At 44.0% G+C, this 10,000-nt stretch overlaps 2 protein-coding genes across 2 annotated transcripts in view; one reads left to right on the top strand and one right to left on the bottom strand.

Annotated features, from left to right (window-relative positions):
* Positions 1-4,047, top strand: part of ankrd22 (ankyrin repeat domain 22) — a 5,372-nt gene extending 1,325 nt beyond the window's left edge. Inside the window, exons 2-6 of the mRNA XM_062442999.1 lie at positions 682-873; positions 1,150-1,257; positions 1,564-1,641; positions 2,310-2,408; positions 3,834-4,047. Of these exons, the coding sequence (XP_062298983.1) occupies positions 682-873; positions 1,150-1,257; positions 1,564-1,641; positions 2,310-2,408; positions 3,834-3,911 (555 nt within the window). The 3' untranslated portion in view covers positions 3,912-4,047. The remainder of the gene's footprint in view (positions 1-681; positions 874-1,149; positions 1,258-1,563; positions 1,642-2,309; positions 2,409-3,833) is intronic.
* A 180-nt stretch (positions 4,048-4,227) lies between these two features.
* lipf (lipase, gastric) overlaps positions 4,228-10,000 on the bottom strand; it is a 7,957-nt gene continuing 2,184 nt past the window's right edge. The window contains exons 4-11 of the mRNA XM_062442320.1: positions 7,468-7,666; positions 7,128-7,237; positions 6,908-7,044; positions 6,589-6,735; positions 5,838-5,909; positions 5,664-5,732; positions 5,396-5,506; positions 4,228-4,773 (exon numbers count right to left, since the gene is read on the bottom strand). Coding sequence (XP_062298304.1) covers positions 4,651-4,773; positions 5,396-5,506; positions 5,664-5,732; positions 5,838-5,909; positions 6,589-6,735; positions 6,908-7,044; positions 7,128-7,237; positions 7,468-7,666 — 968 coding nt within the window. The 3' untranslated portion in view covers positions 4,228-4,650. The remainder of the gene's footprint in view (positions 4,774-5,395; positions 5,507-5,663; positions 5,733-5,837; positions 5,910-6,588; positions 6,736-6,907; positions 7,045-7,127; positions 7,238-7,467; positions 7,667-10,000) is intronic.

The following is a 10,000-nucleotide window of genomic DNA, read 5'->3' as shown; positions in this document are numbered from 1 at the left end:
GAAGGATTCTGATTGGCTGTCGGGCTGCTGTACGGTTTATAGGAAGGATTCTGATTGGCTGTCAGGCTGCTGTACGGTTTATAGGAAGGATTCTGATTGGCTGTCAGGCTGCTGTACGGTTTATAGGAAGGATTCTGATTGGCTGTCGGGCTGCTGTATGGTTTAAAGGAAGGATTCTGATTGGCTGTCAGGCTGCTGTACGGTTTATAGGAAGGATTCTGATTGGCTGTCAGGCTGCTGTACGGTTTATAGGAAGGATTCTGATTGGCTGTCAGGCTGCTGTACGGTTTATAGGAAGGATTCTGATTGGCTGTCAGGCTGCTGTACGGTTTATAGGAAGGATTCTGATTGGCTGTCAGTGATTTGTTATAGTTGTAGTGTTGATTCCTCCATCTACTGCAGTTAGAACCAGTTTAATATGTTATAGTTATATTTATAGTGTCAGCATCAAATCACGTTTTATGTGTGTGTGTGTGTGTGTGTGTGTGTGTGTGTCTGTGTCTCTGTATGTGTGCGTGTGTGTGTGTGTGTGTGTGTGTGTGTGTGTGTGTCTCTGTATGTGTGTGTGTGTGTGTGTGTGTGTGTGTGTGTGTGTGTGTGTGTGTCTCTGTATGTGTGTGTGTGTGTGTGTGTGTCTCTGTGTGTGTGTGTGTGTGTGTGTGTGTGTGTGTGTGTGTGTAGCCGGTGTGTCAGGCAGCCTATGACTCAGATGTCCATCGGCTTTATGAGCATTTGAAGAACGACCCGAAGCTCCTGAACGTGCAGGAGGACACCACCGGGGACACGCCTCTCATCGCCGCCTGTCGCCACGGCAACAAGAGAGTGGTCCACTACCTGCTGGACAACGGGGCCGACGTCCACCTGACCAATAAGGTGCTTTCACCTGATGATGTCATCATGTTTCTGTTCTCTCTCTCACCTGTCTGTCTGTCTGTCTGTCTGTCTGTCTGTCTGTCTTTACCTGTGTGTCTCTCACCTGTCTGTCTCTCACCTGTGTGTCTCTCACCTGTCTGTCTCTACCTGTGTGTGTCTCACCTGTCTGTCTCTACCTGTGTGTCTCTCACCTGTCTGTCTCTACCTGTCTGTCTCTACCTGTCTGTCTCTACCTGTCTGTCTCTACCTGTCTGTCTCTACCTGTCTGTCTCTCAGAAGCAGAGGACATGTCTCCATTATGTCTCCAGGAGGACGTTCTCTGCGTTGGATTATCTGATGATCTGTGTGTTGATGCCCATCCTGCTGCTGGGATACTTCCTCATGGTACACAACTACACACACACCTCACAGCCAATCAGCTTTCAGGATGACATCACAGCAAACTGAAGTGTGTGTGTGTGTGTGTATGTGTGTGTATGTCTGTGTATGTCTGTGTGTGTGTGTGTGTGTGTGTATGTGTGTGTATGTGTGTGTATGTCTGTGTGTGTGTGTGTGTGTGTGTATGTGTGTGTGTCTGTGTGTGTATGTCTGTGTGTGTGTGTGTGTATGTGTGTGTCTGTGTGTGTGTGTGTATGTGTGTGTGTCTGTGTGTGTGTGTCTGTGTGTGTGTGTGTGTGTGTGTGTGTGTAGTTACAGAAGCAGAGGGAGCATCAGGCAGTGATGGACGAGCTGCTGAGCAGCAGCGTCAGCGTCGATGCCGTCGACTACGTGAGTCACAAACACTCTGACATCATCATATGACATCATCAACATGTATTTATGACAGCATACATAAAACATGCAGGTGACAGGTGAGATCACAGCAGGGAACTCTGCAGTAGTTCTCACACTGGATGTCTTTTAGCCAATCACAGTGCTCCACCTGAAGGGGGCAGTAGAGCCCAAAGTAAAGTAAACATGTTTTATAACTTCTACAGGTTATATATCTATATTTTATATACAATATTATAAAGATGTATAAACATGCAGCATGTTATAATATTATAAAGATGTATAAACACGCAGCATGTTATAATATTATAAAGATGTATAAACACACAGCATGTTATAATATTATAAAGATGTATAAACACACAGCATGTTATTATATTATAAAGATGTATAAACACACAGCATGTTATAATATTATAAAGATGTATAAACACGCAGCATGTTATAATATAATAAAGATGTTTAAAGCATCACAGTTAAATTCATATTTTACTTTCAGTCTTTTGGAGTCAACAGAAAAACTCTCTGATGATTTCTGAGTGTTTTTAGTTAAAGTTTGATTATTTTTAATTATTGATCAGACTAAAGTAACGGTTATTGACAAAAACATGAAAGTCTGACAGGAAATGAGCAGCTTTAGTTTCCTCTTCCTGTTTGTGTTGCAGAAAGGAAACACGGCTCTTCATTACGTGTGTCAGAGAGGAAGTCATCGCCTGGTTCCTCTGCTGCTGCGCCAAAGTGCCGACGCTAACGTCCAGAATAACGTACGTATGATCCAGAATAATGTATGTACGATCATAATAACGTACGTGTGGTACCGAATAACGTACGTATGATCGGAATAACGTACGTATGATCCAGAATAATGTATGTACGATCATAATAACGTACGTATGATCCAGAATAATGTATGTACGATCATAATAATGTATGTACGATCATAATAACGTACGTATGATCCAGAATAATGTATGTACGATCATAATAACGTACGTATGATCCAGAATAATGTATGTACGATCATAATAACGTACGTGTGGTACCGAATAACGTACGTATGATCAGAATAACGACGTATGATCCAGAATAACGTACATGTGATCGGAATAACGTACGTGTGATCGGAATAACGTACGTATGATCAGAATAACGTACGTTTGATCGGAATAACGTACGTGTGATCGGAATAACGTACGTATGATCGGAATAACGTACGTATGATCGGAATAACGTACGTGTGATCGGAATAACGTACGTATGATCGGAATAACGTACGTGTGATCGGAATAACGTACGTGTGATCGGAATAACGTACGTATGATCCAGAATAACGTACGTACGATCGGAATAACGTACGTACGATCCAGAATAACGTACGTACGATCAGAATAACGTACGTATGATCGGAATAACGTACGTGCGATCGGAATAACGTACGTACGATCCAGAATAACGTACGTGTGATCGGAATAACGTACGTACGATCCAGAATAACGTACGTGTGATCGGAATAACGTACGTACGATCCAGAATAACGTACGTGTGATCGGAATAACGTACGTGTGATCGGAATAACGTACGTATGATCAGAATAACGTACGTTTGATCGGAATAACGTACGTGTGATCGGAATAACGTACGTATGATCGGAATAACGTACGTATGATCGGAATAACGTACGTGTGATCGGAATAACGTACGTATGATCAGAATAACGTACGTTTGATCGGAATAACGTACGTGTGATCGGAATAACGTACGTATGATCAGAATAACGTACGTATGATCCAGAATAACGTACGTACGATCAGAATAACGTACGTATGATCGGAATAACGTACGTACGATCCAGAATAACGTACGTACGATCGGAATAACGTACGTACGATCCAGAATAACGTACGTACGATCAGAATAACGTACGTATGATCGGAATAACGTACGTGTGATCGGAATAACGTACGTACGATCCAGAATAACGTACGTGTGATCGGAATAACGTACGTACGATCCAGAATAACGTACGTGTGATCGGAATAACGTACGTACGATCCAGAATAACGTACGTGTGATCGGAATAACGTACGTATGATCCAGAATAACGTACGTATGATCGGAATAACGTACGTATGATCCAGAATAACGTACGTACGATCCAGAATAACGTACGTATGATTCATGTGTTGCAGGACGGAGAAACGGCGCTCGACATCGCCTCCAGACTGAAGTTCAAGAAGATCGTCCGTCTGCTGAATAAGGCCCAGTGATTGGCTGAGAGACAGGAAGTCACTTTAGTTTCGACTGTTTTTTTTGTTTTCCAGACTTCATGACGCACTTATAAAAAACTGATGATAAAATATGAACGCTTGTTACATTTATTGTTACGATTGTTTTTACGTTTATTCTGTTACGTTTGTTTTTACGTTTATTCTGTTACGATTGTTTTGTACGCTTGTAGACCTAAAAGATCGTCTTTATGGGTCACATCAAATTTTTCTTTATTTCAGTAAAAAAAAACAAGTAAAACTTTATTAATAAAACATGTAAATGTTGTTTGTAATCAGATTTATTGATTTATTTATATCAGAAATCATTTAAAATCACAATCAGTAAAAACATTTAGCCCCCAGAACATGATTGGTCTCTCATTGAATCAAAGTTAACAGCAGCTTCAGCTAACATAGAAAATATAACGTAAAGAATATGTACTGTTTATATTTTTACATGAGGCTGATATGGACTCAAACATTCTGGATGCTTCACATTTATTCTGCTTAATTAAAGTTGTATAAGTTCAACAGCTTCATGGATTAAAGATTAATAACAGATTCAGTAATAATTGATCTTATTTGCAGTTTCAGGCGTTTCAGTTATAAACGGACGGACGGGTCAGAGACAACAGGACACGACAACAAGAAACACTGATTCATGTTACATACAGTGTCATTAAAATGTCATAAAAACATTATAAAAACATGATTAAAACATTGTAAACATGATGAGTCCTCAGCGACGCTCCTGCAGCAGCTTCAGGATGAAAGGAAACATCTGATCAGGAGCATCAAGACCCCAAATAAAGTCCAGATGTTCCCACTTCTCAATGTGACGATGGAAGACCAGGTTAGACACCTGCAGACAGACAGGTAGACAGACAGACAGGTAGACAGACAGGCAGGTGGAGACAGACAGGTAGACAGACAGACAGGTGGAGACAGACAGGTAGACAGACAGGCAGGTGGAGACAGACAGACAGGTAGAGACAGACAGACAGGTGGAGACAGACAGACAGGTGGAGACAGACAGGTAGACAGACAGGCAGGTGGAGACAGACAGACAGGTAGACAGACAGACAGGTAGAGACAGACAGACAGGTGGAGACAGACAGACAGGTAGACAGACAGACAGGTAGAGACAGACAGACAGGTAGACAGACAGACAGGTAGAGACAGACAGACAGGTAGAGACAGACAGACAGGTGGAGACAGACAGGTAGACAGACAGGCAGGTGGAGACAGACAGACAGGTGGAGACAGACAGACAGGTGGAGACAAACAGACAGGTAGAGACAGACAGACAGGTGAGCATCATATTAATTTCTGAGCCTGTTAGCAGCTGTTAGCTTAGCAGTAATGTAATCTGATTACTTCTGTAACTGTTTCCTGCTAACATTAGCTAGCTAGCACTCAGCACGAAGTAAAGCTGAGGCTGTTTGTGTCTCAGTGACCTTTGACCTTTAGTTCAGAGCGCTTACCTGAGTGAGGAGCACCGCCACGTCTTTAGGGTCCGCCAGCGTATCCCGTCCCCCTGAAAACAGAGCGGTGGGAACTTTCATGTCCTGGATGCGATACTCAGGGGGAGAGGACTGAGGACGGACAGGAAGTCAACAGTTAGCTTAGCATCAGCTCAATAGTCTACACTGATTGATCAGTAATCAGTGATTGATCGGTGATCAGTGATTGATCAGTAATCAGTGATTGATCGGTGATCAGTGATTGATCGGTGATCAGTGATTGGCTCACCTGGTTGTAGTGCTTCATGTTTCCTGCGGCTCCAAAATCAAAGGCCATCAGTTTCCCTCCATGAACGGCCTGAAGCAGTGATAATAACAATTACAGTAATAATAATAATAACAACAACAGTAATAATGAATATATTGCTCCTTATTGATCAGTAATAATGAATATATTGATCACCTGAGCCCAGTGCACCATGTTCTGTACAGAGGTTCCAGCAGGACAGTGAGTGGTGTAGACCGGGGTCCGAGTCTGAGACAGGAAATACATCAAAGTAAACACTGCACCTGAATACCACAGTAACCACAGCAACTAAGGGAACCATGGTAACCACAATTACCACGGTAACCACAGTAACCACAATAACCACGGTTACCACAGGAACCACGGTAACCACAGGAACCATGGTAACCACAGGAACCACAGTAACCACGGTAACCACGGTAACCACAGTAACTACAGGAACCACGGTAATCACAGTAACCATGGTAACCACAGTAACCACGGTAACCACAGGAACCACGGTAACCACAGGAACCACAGTAACCACAGGAACCACGTAACCACAGTTACCATGGTAACCACAGGAACCACGGTAACAACAGGAACCACAATAACCACGATTACCACAGGAACCACGGTAACCACAGGAACCACGTAACCACAGTTACCATGGTAACCACAGGAACCCCAGTAACCACAGTGACTACAGGAATTACAGTAACCACGGTAACTACAGGAACCACGGTAACCACAGTGACTACAGGAATTAAAGTAACCACGGCATCCCCCCCTCCTCCCCCCTCGGTGACATCATCCATCTCCACAAACTCCATTTCCACGGTTACACTGATGTCATTCAATCTGCCCCCCAAACACACATCAATGAACCGATCAGTTCTATCTCTGGATCAATAACTGTGATACGGACCATGTTGAGGTTTTTCTCGTTGAAGCCACAGAGGACGAAGAACAGGTTTCCACACAACTCGCTGAGCAGCGTCTTCCCACACACGTGCTCCGCAAACCACTCGATCATGTGACTCTGAGGCAGGAAGTCCCGCTTACCAAACAGGTCCTGAGGGAGAACACCGTCTTCAATAAATCATCAATAATCAATAAATCATCAATACTCAACAAATATGTGTGTGTGTGTGTGTGTGTGTGTGTGTGTGTGTGTGTGTGTGTGTGTGAGAGAGTGTGTGTGTGTGTGTGTGTGTGTGTGTGTCTGTGTGTGTGTGTGTTCTGACCCAGATGAGGAAGTCAGGAAGGACAGACAGCTTGGTCATTGGACTGCTGGTGAACGCTACGGTTGCCACGGGAGCCAATCCAATGAACAGCTTGATCTTATTGGCCAATTCTGGCAGTTTGGAGAACGCCATGAACGCTGGGAAATCAGAGACATGATGATGAAGACGAGGAAGAGGAAGATGAAGATGATGAATAGGAAGAGGAAGATGAAGGTGGTACCTATAGTCGTCCCCTGTGAGTGTCCGATATAGAAGATCTGTTCCTGTCCCGTCTGCTTCAGGATGTGGTTTACTACAGCTGGTAGATCCTTCAGAGCCATCTCATCATGACTGAGATACAGAGAGACAGAGAGAGAGAGAGAGAGAGAGAGACAGAGAGAGAGAGAGAGACAGACAGAGAGAGAGACAGAGTTTTTTATTATTCTCTCATTGAACTCTTCCTTCTCTGTGATCAACAACAATCAAACATCCATTCAGTATGTGACCATGGTGATGGTGTCCTGTAACCATGGTGATTGTGTCCTGTAACCATGGTGATGGCGTCCTGTGGAGGACTGTACCTGAACCTCCAGAAGTCCTCCTGGTCCGGCTTCAGGTTCTGGTGTCTCCTGGACCAGGTGTTCCCTCGGCTGTTTCCCAGCCAGACGTCGTATCCAGCGTTGGCCAGAACGTAACCAAGACTGCTGTTAGGAGGGTTGGTCACCCAGTTACTGCCTGCTGCCAGGAGACCATGCTGCAGGAGCACAGCGGGGCGGGGACCTGAGGACACACCTGATATTAACCTGAGACAACCTGAGGACACACCTGATATTAACCTGAGGACACACCTGATATTAACCATGAGGACACACCTGATATTAACCTGAGGACACACCTGATATTAACCATGAGGACATACCTGATATTAACCTGAGGACACACCTGATATTAACCTGAGACAACCTGAGGACACACCTGATATTAACCTGAGGACACACCTGATATTAACCTGAGACAACCTGAGGACACACCTGATATTAACCTGAGACAACCTGAGGACATACCTGGTATTAACCATGAGGACATACCTGGTATTAACCTGAGGACATACCTGATATTAACCATGAGGACATACCTGGTATTAACCTGAGGACATACCTGATATTAACCTGAGGACACACCTGATATTAACCTGAGACAACCTGAGGACACACCTGATATTAACCTGAGGACACACCTGATATTAACCTGAGACAACCTGAGAACACACCTGATATTAACCTGAGGACACACCTGATATTAACCTGAGGACACACCTGATATTAACCTGAGACAACCTGAGGACACACCTGATATTAACCTGAGGACACACCTGATATTAACCTGAGACAACCTGAGGACACACTTGATATTAACCTGAGACAACCTGAGGACACACCTGATATTAACCATGAGGACATATCTGATATTAACCATGAGGACATACCTGATATTAACCATGAGGACATACCTGATATTAACCATGAGGACATACCTGGTATTAACCTGAGGACATACCTGATATTAACCAGAGGACACACCTGATATTAACCTGAGACAACCTGAGGACACACCTGATATTAACCTGAGACAACCTGAGGACACACCTGATATTAACCTGAGGACACACCTGATATTAACCATGAGGACATACCTGATATTAACCATGAGGACATACCTGATATTAACCTGAGGACACACCTGATATTAACCATGAGGACATACCTGATATTAACCATGAGGACATACCTGATATTAACCATGAGGACATACCTGGTATTAACCTGAGGACATACCTGATATTAACCTGAGGACACACCTGATATTAACCTGAGACAACCTGAGGACACACCTGATATTAACCTGAGGACACACCTGATATTAACCTGAGACAACCTGAGGACACACCTGATATTAACCTGAGGACACACCTGATATTAACCTGAGGACACACCTGATAATAACCTGAGGACACACCTGATATTAACCTGAGGACACACCTGATATTAACCTGAGAACACACCTGATAATAACCTGAGGACACACCTGATATTAACCTGTGTTAGGGTGGTTTTAGGGTGATGTTAGGGTGATGTTAGGGTGGTGTTAAGGTGGTGTTAGGGTGATATTAGGATGATGTTAGGGTGATGTTAGGGTGGTGTTAGGGTGATGTTAGGGTGGTGTTAGGGTGATATTAGGGTGATGTTAGGGTGGTGTTCGGGTGGTGTTAGGGTGATGTTAGGGTGGTGTTAGGGTGGTGTTCGGGTGGTGTTAGGGTGATGTTAGAGTGGTGTTAAGGTGATATTAGGGTGATATTAGGGTGGTGTTAGGTTGATGTTAGGGTGGTGTTAGGGTGATATTAGGGTGATGTTAGGGTGATGTTAGGGTGGTGTTCGGGTGGTGTTAGGGTGATGTTAGGGTGGTGTTAGGGTGGTGTTCGGGTGGTGTTAGGGTGATGTTAGAGTGGTGTTAAGGTGATATTAGGGTGATGTTAGGGTGATGTTAGGGTGATGTTAGGGTGGTGTTCGGGTGGTGTTAGGGTGATGTTAGGGTGATGTTAGGGTGGTGTTCGGGTGGTGTTAGGGTGATGTTAGAGTGGTGTTAAGGTGATATTAGGGTGATATTAGGGTGATGTTAGGGTGATGTTAGGGTGATGTTAGGGTGGTGTTCGGGTGGTGTTAGGGTGATGTTAGGGTGGTGTTAGGGTGGTGTTCGGGTGGTGTTAGGGTGATGTTAGGGTGGTGTTAGTCTGATGTTAGGGTGATGTTAGGGTGGTGTTCGGGTGGTGTTAGGGTGATGTTAGGGTGGTGTTAGGGTGGTGTTAGTCTGATGTTAGGGTGATGTTAGGGTGGTGTTAGGGTGATGTTAGGGTGATGTTAGGGTGGTGTTAAGGTGATGTTAGGGTGGTGTTAGGGTGGTGTTTCTCTGTCATCAGAGCAGATCTTAAAATAAAAGTTGCTGCTCAATATAAACAGGAAGCAGCATCATCATCACATGAACATTTCAGAGTAAAGTTCAGCTGGTGAAACAGGAAGTAAGCATCTTATGATTTAATTGAACTTCCTGTTTCTCCTG

This window comes from Scomber scombrus, chromosome 21 (genome assembly GCF_963691925.1).
Source record: "Scomber scombrus chromosome 21, fScoSco1.1, whole genome shotgun sequence".
Taxonomy (NCBI): domain Eukaryota; kingdom Metazoa; phylum Chordata; class Actinopteri; order Scombriformes; family Scombridae; genus Scomber; species Scomber scombrus.
The sequence above is the reverse complement of the archived record's forward strand: the minus strand, read 5'-3'. Positions and strand labels throughout refer to the sequence as shown.